This window comes from Castor canadensis, chromosome 6 (genome assembly GCF_047511655.1).
Source record: "Castor canadensis chromosome 6, mCasCan1.hap1v2, whole genome shotgun sequence".
Classification (NCBI taxonomy): Eukaryota; Metazoa; Chordata; class Mammalia; order Rodentia; family Castoridae; genus Castor; species Castor canadensis.
The window spans coordinates 104,883,241-104,904,987 of record NC_133391.1 but is presented as its reverse complement, the minus strand read 5'-3'; the positions used below and the strand labels follow the sequence as shown (position 1 = coordinate 104,904,987).

Genomic DNA, 21,747 nt, shown 5'->3' with positions numbered 1-21,747 from the left:
ACAGGAATTGCTTGTAATCATTCAATACTTTTAAAATTGCAAATTACTAATAGTCTCTGGTGACTTGTCCTAAGATCTGGAATCATGACTTTATATTAAGTTCTCTAGAGAAAACAAGCTCCAATTGGGTATTCAAAACCAGCCAGTTTCAACATGCTCACCTTTTAAAACACACATAAATCATCACCTTATCTGACCCCTAACCCCAACACACACTAACTCATTTAATCAGGACCAAAGCAGAACAGTATCCAAAGCTAAAACTTGTACCTCCATAATACCAAATTGTTTTTTTGAAAGCATAAATCAAATAAAATAAGGCAGTTGGCAAACAAATTTAGAAAACTAACTTTTACATAAATGCTATGGGCTGGAAATAATAGCTGCCATTTAGTGTTTGCCATGTGTAATAACAACAACCAAAACAAAAAAGTTTCAAATAAAACCTGTGGCAAAAAAGTTAAGTAAAACCTCAAAGTTACGGGGCGCTGGTGGCTCACGCCTGTAATCCTAGCTACTCAGGAGGCAGAGATCAGAAGGACTGCAGTTCCAAATCAGCACGGGCAAATAGTTTGTGATATCCTATCTCAAAAAGGGGCTGGTGGAATGGCTCAATGTGTAGGCTCTGAGTTCAAGCCCGAGTACTGCAAAAAAAAAAAAAAAACCCATAAAAACCAAAAACCTCAAAGTCACACAGCTATACTAGAGGCAATTAAATCTAGGCAGACTGAATCTAGAGTCTGTGACCTTAACAACTACAGACTGCATGCAGTACCTACCAGTTATAAGTGCAAGTTGAGCAGCAATGAAGGAAATCTTTTCAAAACAGAACTCCCCTGGCAAAAGCACATAGTTCAAATATTCTCAGTATCAGTTTTTTAACATACTGAGTTTTAGGGGAAATGGAAAGCTAAATTTTTTTTTAAGAAGGTACAAATTTTCAAGTCTTTTAGATCTGCAAAACCAACAATCTCTGCAAAGTATAGTAAGAGTTACAGAGTAATATTTACACTCCAGCTCTTATCATGCAGTATAGTATTTTGGGATGCTTCCATTTGCCACTCCATATAAAATCATTAACATTGTTTTACAAGTTTTTCCTAAACATATTTGTCAGTCTTCTTCCTATTTTGGCTAACACCTACTAACTAAATCAGGTATAAGCAGTAAGAGCATACACCATGATACTGTATCAGCATGATTCTGTAGTATCAAGCTTAAATAGAACCATTGAACTTACATAATGTCAATTTCAAGTAAAATGACTAATAAAGGTTTAACACAAGCATATTTGGTTTCTGTGTTATTTTAAGCAAGAAAATGAAAATTTTACACTTTTCTTAAATGTTATTATGGCATACAACCCACCACTATTCTTTTCTACTTTTCTATATTAAGCTCAGAGTTGTTGCATTTATGCTCTCACCTTAAAGGCAAGTACACTGGTACTCTACAATTGCAGTAAAGATTTTGCATGAAAAAGATCAAAATTATATACACTGAAAGACTAAGACGCTTACAGTAATCAACAGTCTTTAGCTAGTGGAAAGTTAGGCAAGATCCATGAGCAATGCAAAATCATCCCATTAATCTGGGTAAAAATACAGTTTTGGGCTGGTGGCATAACTCAGGGTAGAGCACTTGGCTAGCATGCAAAAAGACCCTATGTTTGATCCCAGTCCTACAATAAACAAACAATTTGTAATGAAAAATGCTTCTGATAGGATCCAGCTGTCAAAACAAATGTCAAAAAGTATTTATTTAAACCACTCTGGAATTATCCAAGTTCTTAGAATAACTTTATAGTCAAACAAATTAATATACATACAGTAGTTTAAATTTACATTATGATAAATTCAATTAGCTTAATTAATAAAGAAAAACTATAAAATTAAGACTTCTCCACTTAAACTTTGTAGCTTCTCTTCACAGGAGAAAACAAAGTATTACACATAAAAAACTCTAGTATACAATTAGTATTTAAATTATGCTTTTAAAGCATAACTTCACTGTATTTATTAATGACATCAATCACTTAGTAATAGGCTTGAAGGCCAAGTTATGTGTGAAAAGAGAGAAATGAACAAAGAACAAAAGATATGATTTTGAAATACATAAGCCTGACTACTAAAGCTTTTGCCCATACAAATAATAATTTGTGTTTTAAAACAAAGAATCAAGAGTACCAAGTTTCCTGAAAAAGCAAGAAAAGACACAAGTCTCAAAAGAAACTTCATGTAGACAACACATCAGATAAACTCTATGAAGAACAAAACACTGTTTAAGAGTGGTGACAAGATTCTAGAGTACAGCTGCTCAGAGTTTTCCTTCCATATGGCTAAGAATCCCATTTCTTAGTCATTTATTTCTTTACAAAAACAAAAGAAACAAACCCAGTGGTTCATTTTCCTAGTATCAATCACTACAACAGACTTCTGGACATTATATTGGAAGAAAAGAAGAAAAAGGAAATGAAGTTTAAAAATCAGAAAATAAAAACTGCCAAACTACAACTGAACTGCTTTTGAGATATAGTATGAGCTCTCCCAATGTTGGAGGGCCTTAAGCCCATGTTTGAGAAACAGTGCTTTATTTTATTGAAAATGGAAACTAGATATCTAAAGAGAGAATTTCAAACTCTTTCACTTTTATACCACAAAACAAAAAAACATCTTGGGCCAGAAATGATACCAAATGACCAGAGTAAACTTTCCAAGACTACATCTATTGCCAAATGTTAAAATAATTAAATAAACTACAAAACAAATCAATACTAAAGAAAAACAAAATTAGATATAACCTGACTTAGACATGTACCATAATGTTGCTCTTGTCACTACTCTTTTAAAATAATCCTACATCACAAATGTCCAAAATGTTATTATTCCTGCCTCCTAAAATCATATTGCATATTCGATAAGCTATAAAACTAAGTAATTATTGAGTCCCCTATTAGAACAAAGCCTCCATACAACTCAGTGTAAAATAACATATAATATTCCAAAATGTAAATTACAATGGTCTGGTCACATCCACATGCTCAAGCCTTCATTCAATAGTGCCCACATCTTTACTGGAGTGAAAATAGTGTATTTGCCATCTCTTGAATGTAATCACTATGGCATCGCAGATCATAATCTCTCACCTGAACTATCCTCTTCCTCTCTTCTACCTAATCAAAGACTCAACTGAAGCTCCACATCCATCATGAAGCTAACCATTACCCTACAACCAAGACCATTCTCCTCCCCTTCCAAATTTATTACAGCACTTACTACTATAATTTACCTGCCCGCTAAACATATGCTATCTTGAACTGTATAGGACAGAGCTTTTAAAAACGCTTCCTCTAGATTTAGAGGGTCTGACTGATTTAGAGGGTTCTACTTTTACCATGTCATCTACAAGAAAATTCACTAACCTCTATTTCTACAGCTGTAAAGTGCAGCCTCTATACCACCACTTCAAAGGCATACTATGAAAATGATTTCTGTTTAGTTGTCAGCAACAAATTGATGTAGTCTAGTTAAGTGAATTAAACATTCAACTTCTAATACTAGAAAAGTAATACGACAACATACACAAGGACAGATGAATCACATAATGATACAATTCCTAGTTGTGCTTAAATTTAACCTTTTCCAGAAAAATTTAAGAGGTAAAAATTCCCACAAGGTATAGTGGTTATGCTGTGGCCTAAAAACAGAGGTGTGGGGAGCAGGAACTAATCTCACTCTGATTCCAACATAAGACTAAAATTTTGTCTCCCAAGAAAATGAACCTGGTATACAGCAGTTTAGAGCATGTCAATTGCACCAAAAACAAAGTAAGTGATATTATACATGCTCAAAGGCAGTAAAGATGCTCAATGTCATGAGTTACAACCTGACGAACCCATCTAAGTTGAAAATATTTTAGGTTGAGATGCATTTACCACATCTAATGGATGGACCATCACAACTGGGCAAAATGGCATTCATGCTTTGACAGATTGCTCCACCAAAACATCTAAGCAAACCAAGAAAGAGAAAAAACAATGAATTCTGGAAACAGGATGACAACAAAGTAAGTCTTAGGATAACAGCTACGCAGCTGGCTTAAAGACAACCAGTCCAGACAAAAGCCAGAGAATGGAGGTCTCCAGAAAGGGTATCTCCATGGGAAAGAAAAAAGAAGCTAACACAAGTTCTAAAAGAATGGAAAACTGTACTGAAAGCTAATAGAATTAACAATAAGCACAAAGAATAAATCAGTAAACTTTTCAAAACAGCAGTAATTTATGAAAAATTTGCAAAAAACTCCCACCTATAGTGCCTTATTAATGCTCACTCATGAATAATATTTAGGCATAAAAATCACAAACTACTAATTTCACCAAAATTTATATGAATAACTGCATTAACAGTAAAAAAGAAAGAGGAATAGAGATGTGGCTGAAGTGGCAGAGTGCCTACTTTGCAAGTATGAAGCCCTGAGTTCAAACCCTAGTTCCCCAAAAAAAACTTAACTATAACAAAAAAACCCCAGTATTTTAAAGGAATTCTCCTTCAATGGAGATGGGGTGAGTTCAACCTTGATGTATTTGACATATTTGTAAGAACTTTTGTAAATGTCACAATGTACCCCCAGTATAACACTAATTTAAAAAAAAGAGAGGATGGCATAGTTTAAAAAAGGAAAATTCTCACCTGCCATAAATGATGTTATATATGCTATATAAGAGTTAATATGGGAAGGGGATCAGGAACTACTGAAAAGGTCAGGTAGAGATGATCAATTTGGTTGTAACACATTTGTACATGGAAGCAATGCTAGGAATCTCTCTGTATAGCTATTCTTATCTCAACTAGCAAAAACGCTTTGTCTTTCTTATTACTGCTTATATCTTCTCTTCAACAAAATTAGAGATAAGGGGAGAAGAGGTTCTGCCTGGAAGTGAGGGATTGGTGGGGAGAGAGAGGGGACAGGAGGCAGAGGGGAGAAATGGCCCAAACAATGTATGTACACGTGAATAAATGAATAAAAATTTTTTAAAAATTAAGAGTTAATAATGTAAATATTATATTTAGAAATATAGAGTTTTAAAAATCTGAAGAAACAGCTAAAATAGGAAATAAAAGCAGCCAGTGTATTGGGAAGACTGAAGGTTTTTAATACAACACTTTTAGCACCCTGACTATATATAAGCTATGTATACCTATCATTTGATAAAAATGCCCATTTTAGAAAATTTAATCTAGATTTTAACAAAGTCTTAATCTACAATTACTCCCACTGTGGAAAAAAAAAAGCTATGCCATTTTCTGGAGTTAAACAGAATCTAAGATACATACAAATTCATATATGTCTACACATGTAAATAACATGTAGATTTTACTAATCTCTAAAATCTCATGCACTGAAACATTTCCAGATTCTATATATTAAAACATAGCAAAATCCTCATGATGATCAATATTAATCCACTATTTGAAGTATTTACTAAACCATGAAACACAAAATTTTCAAGATTTCAATACAACCTTATCCTTTACAGGCAAAGACCTAATACATACATACATACATGTGCACATATGTGTGTGTGTATATATGTATACATTTACATATACAAAATAGAACAAATACTTAACTTATTTTCTGGAAAATAAAAGGGGTTGCTTTTTTTGTAGTAAAAATAATAGTAAACTTTATTAGGAAAGGAATTTAGTGTAACAGGATAAAAATAGGGAGAAATGGGAAAAAACATTTCCTGATTCCCATGCAGGAAATGGGAATAAAGACTCCCAGGCTGCTTTTTTAAGGGCTATAATCACCCGTTAAAAGAAAAACACCTTAGTATTTTCCAAAACTTATTCCAGGGCTTAATAGTTCCTGGCTAAGAGTAATTTGAAGACTTGCAAAGCTAACCGAAGTTTACTTTGAAATCCCATGAAAACAGGACATAAGATACTGTTGGAAGATACTGTACTCTACAGAATTGTCATTATGTTTGAACTTAAAATTCAACTGCTTGTTCCACCAAATCTTTAGAACAATGCACAGTATCTTCTATTAATACATAATAAATCTCCCAAATAGTATGATAGTAAACTAAACAAAAGTTTCCTAAAAAGAGTATTATTGCTAGCATTAGACTTGAATATGAATTTAGTTTTTGTGTTTCACAGACAGGAGGAATAACTACAACATGGTGCTCCATTTAGAGCTCCTCACTATCATCTATGGTAACTACCCTGAGATCACTTGATAAAGAACTTTTAGACTAGCTAAGGCAATAACAAAGTTTCTTGCTCAGCTATTCAGCAAATTTTTCCAGTAACTACATAATAAATTATTTTAAAATAAGAAGAAAAATCCTTTTATGTTTTAATCTCAGGAACATACTTATTGATAATAAGTTATTCATATAGGAAGATAAATCATAAATTACACTTGAAATTAAGAACGGCTTTTCAAAATAAAAATTTCTATAAAAGCTGTTTCTTCAGATAGTTTTTTTCTTCATAAATTGTCCATAATTTTGATGTAAATAAATGTACTCATTTGTCCTTTTGCCTATAAATATAACACAATGATGTAAATAGATCATAATGACAAAATTAAGCTTTTTATACTAATATGTACAATCAAAGAACAATTACTAGTTAGAAACATGGCATTTATTTGGAAATAAGTACCTTTATTCTGAGTAGAGTCTTTTCCCTATTTTTATCCCCCTATTATCTTCACAGATCATTCTGGTACCTAGACTCTAATGAAGAACAACATACACTCTGCCCTTTATAGGCACAGGCTCTGCATTCATGGATTCAACTAAACGTGGATCAGAAATTTTTTTTTTAAGTTGTGACTGTATGAACATGTATAAACTTTTTCCTTCTCATTATTCCCTAAACAATACAGTATAACAACTATTTTTGTAACATTACATTATGTTAGTTATTTTAAACAAGCTAAAGGTGATTTAAAGTATAAATGGAGAAATGTGTAGATTATATGCAAGTACTACTTCATTTCATCTAACAACTTGTGCAAAATGGACTTTGGTATCCCTGGGGGGTTCTGGAACCAATTCATACCAGTGGGGAAATATTCAAACTATATATGGAAAAGTTTTTCCTGTTAATAGTCTTTTCCTTTTCATACCATTTCTAGCTAAGTAGATCACCTATTTTATGTACTAAGTTATTTTTACTTGAGATTTTTACAAACTCTCAACCATGGAAACAAACAGAAATATCGGGGGCAGAATAAGTTTTGTTTTGTTTTTTGCCACAAGGCTCTTTTTTTGGTGGTAGTAAGCAGTACTACCACCTAGGCAGGTACTCTAACATCTAACCCATCCCCTCCAGCCCTATTTTGTTTTACTTTGTTTTAGATAGGGTCTCATGCTTTTTGCCCAGGGCCAGCCTGATTGCAATTCTCCTATCCATGCCACTTGGTATACAAAGATGACCCACAACATCCACACCCAGCCTGTTAGTTGAGAAGCGGTCTCACTACGTTTTTGCCCAAGCTAGCTTTGTACCATGATCTCCTCCATCTTCACCTCCCAAGTACGTGGTATTATAGGCATTAGCCATTGTGCCCAACCCTGAGGATGATTTTGTTTTGTTTTTCTTTTGACTATACTAAGGGTTGAACTCAGGACCTCATGCTTTTTATGCACGTGCACTATCACTTGAGCCAATCTGCCAAGGCTGACATTTTTAAAGTTCTAATTTAATTATAACCTGTTTTGCAACTGGAAAAAGCCCCTATTTTTAAATGCAAACACAAAAATTCTAATAGAAAAAAAATACAAGGACAGGAAGAGTATTTTAAATATGCTTACCTTCAAGTTGAAAATAAATGCTTTCAAATGGTGAACAGGCCTAATTTTTAATTCTAAAACAGCAAATTTCTCTCAGATCTAGTAGAACAAACTAACTAAATAACATAACTAGTTGATTCACGTTTTTTTAAATATTTTTTTAGATCATTTTGTTTTAAAAGTCTAATTCTCATATTAAGAATTCTCATATTAAGAAAATATTCCTTTTATACCATACATCCTAAAATTGCCAAAAGATTCTTTATCAATATTATTTTGGGAATGAAATAAACAGAAAAGGCCATATTCTAAAAAGAAATATTTTGTTGCCAATACACAAATATTGTCATGAGTGAACAAAAAGGATTCTCTAACATTTGTCACAAATTTCCTATTATCTTTTTAAAACAGATCTTGTTTCTACTCAACTAAGGAAGATTATATTGTTATTTCATGAAGACTATCAATAATAATTAAAAAAAAAACCCTAATGCTTTTTTCCCATTCACATGTTTAGGACTTCTACTTTTACTGGGAAAAGCGGAACCAAAATTCTCAGAACATATTACATTTTGTAATCAACACTGCAAAGACACCTAGAAACTATACCAAAATCTATTACAGATTTACATTTAAGCCTAACCATAGCATATTAATTCTTATAAACTATCAAGTAAAATCTTTTATAAAACAATCTGATCCCATATTCCAATGTTAGAAAAGAATAAATAAAAGTTGAATGCTTTTGAATCAAAATTTTTTCATTTTTTTGGATGTGTAGGCTCAATTACTAATTAGAAAAGAAAAAGAACCTAAAATGCATATGTAAGAAAAAATTATCATGCATGTTTAAAATTCCATCCCACAAAGTAAATTTACAGCCAGCTAGCCTCAACTTAACCAGACTATGGAGTAAAATAATAGCAAAGATATTTTAAAGCATAAATACAAGCTCTATTTTAGAAATAAAGCGAAATGAAAAACTATTAAGTTTTTGGATTAAAATAAAACAAAACAAGGAAGGCCATCCTTAAATTTTTAGTTTCAGAAAGAAAATCATCACTTCCCAGCCTCAAGAGAAAAAAAAAGTCAAACTCAACTATAAATTAATACACAGAAGTAAAGTTTTGTTATTCAACTTCCCTATTTAACTTTAGGTTTCTGATGTGAAATCTGCGTAATCTTGAAAGACTGATGTCCAAAACATCTCTAAAAGTCTATAAAACAGAAAAGCTTTGAAAAATCATGCTATACACAAGTTTTCAATATAAAATAAATACCATGACTCAAGAGTCAGTAACTGAGTTTCTGTTCCTTTCTCAGACTTGACAGCTGATGCAGTCTGTTTCAGGGGTTAAGGTTTCATTTTCCTTATTAATTTAAAGTAGAGCATTTTAGAAAAGAAAGAATATAGTAATTTAGAACCTTTTAAGGAATTTAGAAATGGTGACTAAGTTGTGCTAGTTTGGTATAGTTGTCTATTTCCCACAGCAAATAAAGTAGCATTTAATTTGTAAACCTTTACTGTACGAATCTACATAAAAAACTGGATATAAACCAGAAAACCTTAGAACTTAATTTAGCACATTTGCAACTTTTAGCTTTATAAAAAAATCTCTATGTCCTATAGTCAAGGTAAACAAAAATTTAAAACAGCCATAAAGACATGCATAATAGCATTCTGAACCTTAAACCTCCAACACTGTAAATATAAGCACTGTGGAAATGTGACTAATGAGCCAGTTCTTTAACCAAGTATAATATAATATAGAACTAAGCAGCTTTTTATTCTTTGTAGAGCAGCTTTCTTCCCAAATTCATGTAATTGACTCAGTATTACTTTCTGTGCTACAATTTATTCACAAGAAAATTTCTTTAAAAAAAAAACTATATTGTATTTTTACCTTTAAAAGTTTCACTTCAATCAAAGGATTTGTGGTTTTGCCAAGATCATTTTTACCTTTTCAATATGCTTCATATTTATAAAACCAGTGGACACTTCTCCAGTGATCCTAAGACTTCATGAAACATCATATGGCAAAAACAATTACTAGAAATGTTTCATCCTTGCTGCAAGGCTTTCTTCACCCTTTAATTTCTCCATACTGTGAAACTTTTCATAAAAGGAATTAGAACCTAAGGACTCGGTTAAAGGAGGTGGTTAGAACCTCAACTGGGAAAGAAGAGTAGAGCTGAGAATTACTTTCGGCTTAAGAGTGAGACAAGAAGAATCAAGAGACCACCCACAGAATGAAAGAAAACCTTAGCCAGTTATTCATCAGATAAAGGATTGATATCCATGATAAATACAAACAGCTCAAAAAACTCAACAGTAAAAGGACAAATAATCCATTTAATAAATGAGAAAACGAAACAAACAGTTCTCAGAAGAAGAAATTCAAATGGCTAATAAACACATGAAGGGGTAGCTGTCACCCTTCTTCTTCCCTAACCCCTTTGTGGAGAGTCAAAGTTGGCAGAAAATCACCTGCACTGTGAGTTCTTCAGCATTTTCTACCCTCTCTGGGATGGGTAGATAAATAGATACACAATTCCCACAGGGTTACAATTGTTTGGCACTTTTTATGAGAACACTACTTAAAACTAAGCAGATCCAAGTCAATGCTGGAGACTGTAGGATCTTTGTTCTCACATTATTAGGCATTATTAAGTAAAATAAAAGATGAAATTTATTCAAAGAAATAATATGAGTTGCTACTTAGAAGTATATATTTTTAATTTTTCTGGTAGGTAGAGACTAAGGGATGTATCACATTAAAATAAAACTGCATATAAAGAATATGCATTTCCACATATGTAAAAACCATGACAAAAGTAAAAAATATTTCATAATAAACAGTATTTTGGAGAATACAGAACTTGTAACAAGATACAGTCAGCTAGTGGCAATTATCATGTTCAAATATTTTAATGTCTTATAACTTGGTATTTAGGAATAGGGCTTTGTTCTGATTGAATGGTATTATCACATATTTAATACTATAGAATTAAGCAATAACATTTAATTTCTTGACTTAATCTGCTCTTAGAATGTGTGCAACAATGAGGGCTGACAGAGTGGCTCAAGTGGTAGAGAACCTGCCTAGCAAGTGCTTTTGCACCACACAAAAAAAAGAAGATTGTATACCACAATGAACATCTGGAGATGTTTCTGTACTGACATATATCATCAGTATTTCTACCCTGCACCCCATATACTATATGAGGATGCTGACTCTCAAGACTTTATTCTAGTCTAAATTATACCTACGTCAATCCAAAAAAGTAGATAGAGGGGTAGCACACTTGTACTGAAATGTCAAACCATATCATGTATTTAAAATGGTATCACCTTTGGGGCTTTAGAAGTTGGTTCCATGCGGACAGCTACATAGTGAGACCGTTTTTAAAATAGATAAATACACACATACATACAAAAAAAGATGGTTCGGCAATCTCTGGTTGTATATAAAAGATGTAACACATTCATTTCCTTGGCTCACTCTCAAAATAAACAACACAGGAAGCAAAGAAAAACTCTCAAGAGTTTATCGAGAGTAACAGATAAAACAAGAGACACAGCAGAAAAAAACTGTAGAAAACAGGAAGCAGATGGTAAATCACTATTTTGGGTTTCAACTTTTCTCTGCTGCGCTGCGTCTGCAAAGAAAGGAACTCAATAAGAAAGAAAGACAATTCATTTATCAGAAACCCTGGGAAAGGCTGGAATTTGAGATACCAGAGACCTCCAAATGCACAGTTGTAGAATGGATAGACAGAAAGGTAGGTTTAAAGTCTGTATTAATAGTAAGTCTTCCAAGATCTTATGACTTGCTTAATACATAGATCAGGCAGTAGCCCTCTACCACCTCTGGCAGAACCTGTAAGGATTACTTTATAAAGATGATAAACCAGAGAACATTGGATTGGGAGTACTATGCAAAAGTCAGGGTGACAATGAAGCATTGAAAAAGGAGCGGATTGTCGGGCACCAGTGGCTCACTCCTATAAACCCAGCTACTTTGGAAGCTAAGATTCGGAGGATTGCAGTTCAAAGCCAGTCCAAGCCAGCCCAAGCAAATAGTTTATGAAATTTCATTTCCAAAATAAACAGACCAAAATGCACCAGAGGTGTGGCTCAAGCAGTAGAGGGCCTGTTGTGCAAGCACAAAGCCTTGAGTTCAAACCCTATTTCACCACCCCCCTAAAAAAGAAAGAAAGAAAAAGGGAAGGAATTAAATAAATGTCTGCACAATGAATTTTGAGACACTGAGCCTTCTTCTCTGCATCAGCTCCCATAATACTAGTTGTCAATCACACAACACACTTAGGAAAATAGAAAACTCATCTCTGGAGAAAATGATAGCCAACAACCTGAAAACACTGAAGTTAGAAGTTCATTCCACCCCAAGAATACTGTCAGATCTCATCTCAACCACCTACAAAAAGGCCCATCAATAAATAAGTTCCAGCCACTTGCTTAAAACTTCCAATTTTTTTTAGTGCTTTTGTTTTGTTTTGAGATAGGGTCTTGCTATGCAGTTCAGCCTGGCCTAGAACTCATTGTGTTGCCCAGAAAGCCTCAAATTTGTGATCCTCCTGCCTCAGTTTCCAAAGTGTTGGAATTATAGGAATGTATCACTGAGTTCAGACTATGTATCACTGAGTTCTTGACTATAAAGAGACAATTAAAGATCAAAAGATATTTGAGAATAATTTGTGTCATTAAAGCAAAAAAGTGAGAAAAGCTAAGAAAACAAATGATGCAAGGTGCAAATTAGAACTTTTAAAGGTACTGTCCTTATAAATAAAAGATATTACACATCCACAACACAAGAACTATGGAATGGAAAGTATTTAAGAAGACCAGTACAATCCACACCCATCTAAAAGAAGTCAGGAGATTTATGCTCTGGAAAGGGTAAAAAGGTAATCTCTGGCCTAGCCAGAAATTTAACACTTATTTCACTGTGTGCTCAGAGCTTCCATTCTACTTTTTATTGTCTCACAGTTACTACATCAACAGGCAAAACAAAGATATTTGATCAAAAGAAAATTTCAACAAAAATATGTTCCAGAAGTAAAAGACAGGAGTTTTTAGATCTTAAGGGTAAACCTAGAACCTAATGACCAATGAATCTTCAGAATACCAAATGGACAAAGAGAAAAAGTTTCTAGAGGGTATATATACTTGGAGGGTGGTAGGGAGGAGATACACATGAAGAGCAAAAGGCCACCAAATTTTTCATTACTTCAACCTTCTAAGAAAAAACTATTTACTTCTTTGAATGCCACGGAAAAACAAAATAGAAATGATGTATCTTATTCTGGGGAAATTTAGTTTCCAAGTAACAAAAATAAAAAATATTATTCAAGGAAGGTAATAATATAGTGTTTAACTTCAAATAATATTTTCATAGGCATGGCACGGTAACACTGACTACAAACATAAAATTTTAAATAAATGCAGTAATGAAAGAAAAAAAGGGAAGAAATTAAAATAGTATCACTACTATAAAATAGTTAAGCATTTGGAAGGAAGTCCATTAAAACAAGGCTTTTTAAAAGAGGTGAAAGGCAGGTGTGGTGATTCATACTATAATCCCAGCTATTCAGAAGGCAGAGGCAGAGGGATCAGGAGTTCAAGGCCAGCACAACCAAAGTTAGCAAGACCCTAGTCTCAAAAACAAAACACAAACACCAGGGCTAGGGACTTGGCTCAAGCGGTAAAGCTCTTGCCTGGATTCAATAGAGCCAAGGGAAAAAAAAAGGAGAAGAAAAAAAAGTGATAGTGGCTGCCTCTGTGATACTGGACTTAGATAAGAAAGAGAAGGCAGTGACTGGTATCTTTCCCTATATCTAATTTTTTTAAACTTTGAATTTTTGGGGATAGGAGGGAGTACTGGGGCTTGAACTCAGGGCCATGTACTTGCTAGATAGACACTTTACCACTTAAGTGTCACCCCTAGCTCTTTGTGCTATAGCTATTTTTCAAATAGGATTGCCAGTTTAAGTGACGGCCAGCCTGGACCGTGATTCTCCTATTTATGCTTCTTGAGTAGCTGGGATGACTGGCATGTGCCACCACATCAGGCTAAAGTTTGAAATTTTTAAAAACTGCAATAAAGAAGAGCTAGAAATGAAAAGTTTTCCAGTGACCTATAATCTTTCCCAAATCAGAGATGTTATTTTAACTGCAAAAGACAAATTCATAAATTAACATTAATGATGTTTTGAAGGATACATTGCAAAAGACAAAACCAGCAGGCACCAAACTAAGCTGATATTCATTTCCTGTGTAGGCTTCATAAAACTGTAGTAGACTTCAGTTACTACATACACAACTGTTGCAGCCACTGTGAAATCCACCAGCCACTGGTATTCTGGAAAGTAATGTAATGCTGAAAAATAAAGGTTAAAAAAGTTTCACTTAAATCTTATATGAAGTTTATGAGGATTTATCTATGATTAACACTAAGTATGCTAGACTTTATTCTATCTGATGATATGTAAAGTTTGCAAATGTAAAAATGCAGAAAACAGATTCAAATGTTAGCATACAAAATTAAATTTTAAAAGCTCAAATTAAATAAGAATCATCTAAAATTATGTAAAATTATTTAAACTTGTTAAAATATGATTGCAAATGTGTTGACATTTTCTTAGCTGATTAGCTATTTTTTACAGTTATAAGTAAAAAATTTTCTTTTTAAGGATCTAGCTATGATCTGAACTTCAATGAAAACTAGGTTGATCTAGAATACAAAAGATTTACTTGTACAGTTCATTTCTGAGAAGTACTAAGTTAAACTTTATGTTTCAATTGTTAACCACACTGATGGAGGACAAGTAATTCTATTCCCTCTTCTCTAAGAAAGGTGTTGAAATGTTTTTTTGATTTTACATAAAACCATACCCCTTCACCAGTGATTCCATTCTTCAGTTTACATTAAAATTACAATTCTCTGACAGTAAATACAATTTCATCAACCTTTGCATCTCACTTGATTTAAACTTCTTACAAGGTATAGACATTCTGGCTTACTTCTGCTAGAGTGTGGTTCAAAACAATCACCATTATTTTTTTAGAAGGCCCCCTAAAAGCATGGAAGTGAATCGCATATACAAATGTCAATTCACATGTTCTTACTGGTACAAATCAAAGTGATCTATTTTGGTTGTAAAATGTACAATTATACCCAAAGACACAATATTTTTTCAGAAAAGCATTTTAAAAATAAAATGCCAAAGTAAGATTTACTAAAACATTCAAAACAACCTAACCCAACCATGTATCAGTCTTAAGTGGTAACAGTAGTATTTTTGAAATCTCAAATAATTTATGATTGGGTAAATATTCATTTGCTTTAAATTATGTTAACATTCTTAATTTCCTTTAAGTTATTTTAATTGTTTTATATTTTCTTTTGAGATTGGCCTAATTTTTGAACATCAACCTTAAAGATTTATTCCAAAGTGGTTACAGAATACCTCTATCAATCCTTTTCACCACAAAGAAAAATACTATGCAGCCAGGAGCAGTGGCTCACACCTATAATCCTAGATACTCAAGAGAAAGAAATCAGAAGGGCCATGGTTTAAGGCCAGCCTGATAAAACATTATTGAGACTCCATTTCAACAAAAAAGTTGAGCATGGTAGAATGTGCCTGTGATCCCAGCTACATAAAAGAATCTAGGTAGCAGGATCATGATCTAAAGCCCAGCCCCAGACAAAAATATGAGCCTCTACCCAGAAAATAACTAAAGCAAAAAGGGCTGGGGATATGGCTTAAACTTGCAATTGCAAGCCCCTGAGTTTAACCTTAGTATTGGAAAAAAAAATTTTTTTTAATTATCCACATTCGACCTTTGAGTAATTTTCTGGAAGGAGTACAGTGAAATGGATAGAAAAGATAGACAAATACCATTTATTTAAATATTTTTAATTTCTACTAACAATAACTAAAGAAAACATTCTGATTCTCGATGCCTGCCCACATTCACAGTCTTCTTCCATGGAACTCACTCTTAGCAAACAGTCAGATTACATTCAAAAGTTCTTATGCTCTTTGAGAAATTCTTATAATAGCTAATACAAACTGAGTTAAGACTTTCAAGATAGCTACTGGATTATCAATTATGTGCATATTCAGCAAAAGTACAAATTATGTATCTTTGGCCACACATAAGTTTTGACCTAAGTATTACACTCTTTTTGTATTCAGTAATATAATTATATATGTGACTACTGAGAGTCAAAAGAAGTTTAGAAAGAAAACCTTCTGCTTTTACTTAAATGTACATACACAGCACACATTCACAAATGATTACATAAACAAAAACATAAAGAAATATCTCCCTGCTATTCTGCTTAATTATAATGCTCTCAATATTAAGTAATCAGTTAGTAAATTAGTACCTTTTGCAACCAGTTCTCAAAATTGTACAAATGAAATCAGATACTCAACAAACTATGTTTCAATTTTTTTTTTAAGTTCATTAAAATAATCTAGTTCTTACTGATTGGCTCTACCACATTCCATGTGCAACCCTGCCCAGTTACTTAAATCATTTTCTAATGAGTTAAAAAAAAAAATGGTAAGTTACCCAACCTCATAGAATTATAAGGATGTTAATACAAATACTTATAATGTCTGATACTCAACAATGTCTCATACTTAAGATACTATTATGGGTAAATAGCTGATACTTTTTGATAAACAGTAATTAGCAAAAATGGTAAAACTACACAAGAAATCAAGGAAAATGTGTTTATATTCTTGTTTTTATACATGTCTGTAAACACTGTCACACAAGTAAGCACACATATAGGACTCAACAAATATGAACACTAAAACAAAAAATTTCAGTACTTTCAGGTATTTTAAATGTTGCCTGTAAAATAGGAAAAAGAGCAAGAGGAGGACATAACCAGTTTTGAGTCTAAGTGAACCTAGACAACTGACTCATATTGTTATTCACTGACATATACATATATATACACACACATATATATATTTTAATCTTTGTAGTTGTAACACTCAGCTTTCAGTATTTCAATGACATTTTATATTATAAAGTAACTATGTAAGATGCTAGATAAATGTGTCACAGGAAAGGTCAAACTGCATAATGGTACTCTATGCATTATCAGGAATTTTTTTTTAAATGTATTATTTCCTTGTTTAATCAAGTAGCCCCATGGCTCTCAAACACGGTCAAGAACCGAAATCCTGGGCTGGCAGAGTGGCTCAAGTAGTAGAGGACCTGTCTAGTAAGCATGAAGCGATGTTCAAACCTCTCAGTGCTCCAAAAGAAAAAGAAAAAGAAAAAATCAAAATCACTTGGAGCACTTTTAAATGTCTAAATTCCCAGAACTTATTTTAGATTCATATAGGAGGAAAAGTAAATGATTTAGAGATAAACAATGGGTAAAAGTGAATCTTGAATAAGTGAAGTTTTCTGATCCTAATTCCATTCATAATAATGAACTAAAACTACTTTCCTTTCAACTACATGAATTATTGAAAATATAGGTAATTCAATACAAATACACAAATGCAATTTTGCAAGCCACACAATAAAAGGAGATGGTTAGCTAGTATAGCAAGCAAAAAGTTCAAAACTGTGACTATAATACTCTAGTTTCTACTTAATAAACAGAAATTATTTAACAAGTTTGTATAAGTTAGCCTCTTCTGAAAAATGGGAAACAACAGAATTTAAGTGAATAGAAAAAAGATTAATTTCAAATAGTCATTCTGAGCTAAGTTCTTAGAATTCATATTCTGTTTAATGGACTTAATGATTAGAAAAACAAAAAAAAAAGATAAAATTAAAGTACTTTCAGTACCATAATATAAAACTAAATTTTACAGAATAATTTACCAAGATTTCCCTTACCTAAAGTATCCACTTCTGTAACTGACTTTGTTTCTAGATGAAGGTCAATATCCTTTGGAATGGTTAGTGGCTTACTTTCAATGTGACCATTATATTTCCTATAAAAATCAGACAAGTGACACAAAAAAAAAACAAATTACCTACACTGTTATCCAAGTGACACAAAAAAACAAATTTCCTACACTGTTATCCAACTAAATACAAAGGAGATTTAAAATTTCACAGTGAAAAAAGCAGAATTTCTAGTATTTCATCCTGCAGAAGGTAAATATACTCAAAAGATGTGACCATATAGATTACCAGAGTAAGCATTACCTAAACTGGTGACAGCAACAAAATTTTGGTTGCTAGCATAGCATTTCACACCCATTTCTCCTACTCTTGCTTTTGTAGATTTAAAGACAATCTAGTACCTCTTTCTTTAGGCATAAAATTAAAGGAAATGAAAATAAAAAAATGTACTTCTCATTTTATGAAATGACATACACAACACACAGACACATAAACAGATCTATAACTACAGTGAGAACTGAAGTAAAATATTAAAATTAATGCATACAGAAAGTGAGAAACATGAAAGGCTAACTTGAGTTTCTTCTACAAAAAACCATAGGTGGAGAAAAATAGAACTCTTCAGGTGTACTTGTATCATTTTAAAGACAAAAACAATAAATATAGAAAGTAACAACCTAGTTAGCAACATTAGTTTCAATACTGGCAAATAATTTTACATTTATTCTTGAATAAATATAAACTGAGAAAATCTTTGTAAAAGTATTACATGAAGATTAATCAATAATCATTGCTATTAGGAAAAAAGAGTATTATTAGCATATCTTTCTGTAATTATAAATCATATTCAACAGATAAAAATTATTACAAAATAATGTTCGTTACAAGGCATATAAGAACTCAAATATTTACAAAATGAATACTGTATTACATAACTAAATTCTACAAGTGCTGAATAGGTAAATTAAAGGTAGAACAGTGGAATATAAGTATAGAAACTAAAAACTTACTCAGATTAAAATCATGGCTTTTAATTATGTCACCTTGGGCAACTCATTTAACATTTCTGATCATTAGTAAAATGTAAAGCAAGTTATTCAGGGTCATTGTGTAGATTTAGTATAACAGCATAAAGCTAATTTGGAAAATATGTTAAAAAAGAATATTTTATTAAAGAGTTTAACTATTGGACTAAAAAAAAGGTTTACAATTAATATTCCTATGAACCTCAAGATGCATTTACAATGAGAAGAGAAAGAGAAGATGGCAATAAGATCAGTAAATACAGTCTTCCCAAATGTCCAATTTCATGTCAGATAATCAGTAATGTTTAAAGAATTTTTTTAGCATCTACAAATCTATTAGGCCAAGTTAATGTTGTCGCTAACATTTTATAATACATTAAAAGTCAAAAAGATCTAAAGTCTTCCTGGATCCCCAGTTGAGGAAATGAAGGTGCATTCAGAGAGGATAATTTACATGAACTTTCCCTGAGAATTAAACTTAAAGATAGGCAAATTTAAAAATGGAAGAATTCTTCAAAATGACTATGTTCAGTCTTTCCATTTCACAGAATCTACTGTGGTACATTCAATGAGATTTATTAGTAGGTAGTTTTCTTCATACACTTTAAACAATTACATAAAATATTCACAAGTGCTAGGAATATAGCTCAGTGAGAGTACTTGCTTAGCATGTGGAAGGACCTGGGTTTGATCCCCAGCACTGAAGGAAAAAAAAAAATTTAAGAACTGAACAGAGTCTATGAAGTTACACTGTCCACCTCTTTTACTTTAAAAAAGATGAGGAAGCTGAGGTAAAAAACAAGTTAAAAATGAAGTTGAACCAGTAGTAGTAGGAGGAGAAGGAGGAGAAGGAGGACGAGTAGAAAAATCAATTGACATCGTTTAAGTGAGTTATAAAGACATGGCTCCAGTTCTCTCCTCAATTGACCCTCAACTAAATTTCTTTAATGTGATAATTATACTGTCTTCATAACTTAAACACAGGAATAAAGTTAACCATTTTTTGAATAATGATTGTCTTGTGCTTATATATTCATTTCTCATTATCAGATTGCATGGGTTCTGATCTCAAATTTATCAATTGCTTTTAGCATACTTAAATGTTCCTCTAAGTAAGGCATAAAAATATATTTGCATAAATTGTGTTAAACATTTAAACCTTTACAAGCTCATCAAGATAACTTACCTATCTTTTTTGCTCTTCCCTTTTTGCTGCTTTCCTGCAAGGATTCTTAATTCTTCTTCTGTAGGATGTTGGTACCACCTCAAACTAAGGGGGGAAAAAAAAAAAAACAAAACAAAACCCCTTTTAAAGAAAGCACTTAAAATTAAGGGAATTAGTCACTTATTCTACAATTATTATTTACTGAGTTTCCTATTTGTGAAGACACTGGAGGGAAATACATCAGGTGAAAACTGTAATCCAGAATAGATACTGGTACTCAAGCCCCAACACTTACCAAGCACTTACTAGATGCCAGCCGTGCTATGTCACATCTGTGTTTCATATAACTATGTTATTAAAAGTAAATGAAGTGAACTCTTCAGGCAAGTGGGCACAAGCACAATTCTCCATCTATCCTTAACTTGAAGTGATTGATATCTTTAAAAAGAAAGCTGCTTGAATATTCTCACATTTACAGGAAGTCTTTCCTTCTTTCCCTTCAAACTTTATGTGGATAAGAATCAGAGGAAATGGTTATATTTCAAAACCTTTTACTCTTCGCTTTATCTAACGTTGTTTTGGTTAGAGTTCCAATAACAACTGCGTGTATTTACCTCCACCACACAGTGAAAATGCCCAAATAAACCATTTACTCCCTCCCAACAACCAAACAGTTCACTATAAATTTCCTGTTTAATCTAGTGCTCCATCTATCCATCACCTAAATTTGATATTCAGATATTTAATGTACCCTTTTCATATGTTGTTATTAATTCTGTTCTCTAGATTCTGCCTCATCTACTACATGACTTTAGTTCAGACCTCTGTTCAGTTTATCTTCTACTGTAGCAGAGACTACCACAAAACTCCCTACATGTACTCCTCCAATTCTCCAAGGCTTCTCAAAGGATAAAGCCATGGCAACTAAGCAAGGACCTTAACCAAGTTCCTATTATTATTAAAAAGAAATAAAGACCTAATATTGCCAGAATTTCCAATTTTTCAATCACAAAAATCTAGATCTCAATGTGAAAAGTATCAACTTTAAAAACTATTAGCAACTCACTTGCTGTTTTAAAAAATAGTATAAACTTGGCAATTTGAGTAATGACTGAATATATAATGACATTAAAGAATTACTATTAACATTTCTGAGCTATGATAGTGGGATTGTGGTAGTTTTTTCAAAACTTACATATAGAGATACATACTGCAGTATTTATGACTGAACTAGTAAGATGTTCAGAGTTTGCTACAAAATATGTTAAAGTGAGGGGAGAACAGATGAAACAAATTTGATCACCAGCTACTCTGAAGAGGACATAGGAATTCACTTTATTATTCTGTCTACTCTTTGTGTGCTTGAAAATCTCCATTAAAACACATACTACAAGGCCCAAATGTGAATAGAGGTTGTGACTTCCTGCTTCCACAGCCTTTTATGATTTAACCATAGTCCTCTGCTTCAGAGTCACTTTTCAGTCATTCCCCACTGGAAAGTAAAACATTCTAGCACAACTAATTCTTTCACATATATTCTTGGTGTTTTCACATATATTCTTCTCTCTGCTTAAAAACACCTATGTCCCTTCTTACCTGGCAAACCCCTAATTTATTTCCTTTTATTTCCTATAGTTTACAAAGTGGTCTTTCTGTGGTGTAATAAAGAATATATCTGTTTTTCTTTCTCAATTCTTGGTACAAAGCTTCAAAAGTCCTCTGAGTGTTCTAAGTAATCAAAATGTCTTTGTTATGCTAATGAGCTAATGTGTGACAGGCCACTAGATAGTTCCAGAATGGGATCTGGTCACCAGAAACACCAAACATA

The 21,747-nt window shown here is 32.6% G+C and overlaps 1 protein-coding gene across 14 annotated transcripts in view; it reads right to left on the bottom strand.

Moving 5' to 3' along the window:
• The window catches only part of Tmem161b (transmembrane protein 161B), a 64,637-nt gene that overhangs the window by 12,417 nt on the left and 30,473 nt on the right, over positions 1 to 21,747 (bottom strand). For 9 of the 14 annotated variants that reach the window (XM_074077122.1, XM_074077124.1, XM_074077123.1 and 6 more), the window contains 3 exons: positions 19,941 to 20,024; positions 17,718 to 17,815; positions 14,058 to 14,214 (listed from right to left, as the gene is read on the bottom strand). In XM_074077122.1, the coding sequence (XP_073933223.1) occupies positions 14,058 to 14,214; positions 17,718 to 17,815; positions 19,941 to 20,024 (339 nt within the window). The remainder of the gene's footprint in view (positions 1 to 14,057; positions 14,215 to 17,717; positions 17,816 to 19,940; positions 20,025 to 21,747) is intronic. The other 5 variants (XM_074077133.1, XM_074077131.1, XM_074077134.1 and 2 more) reach the window with 1 other exon arrangement.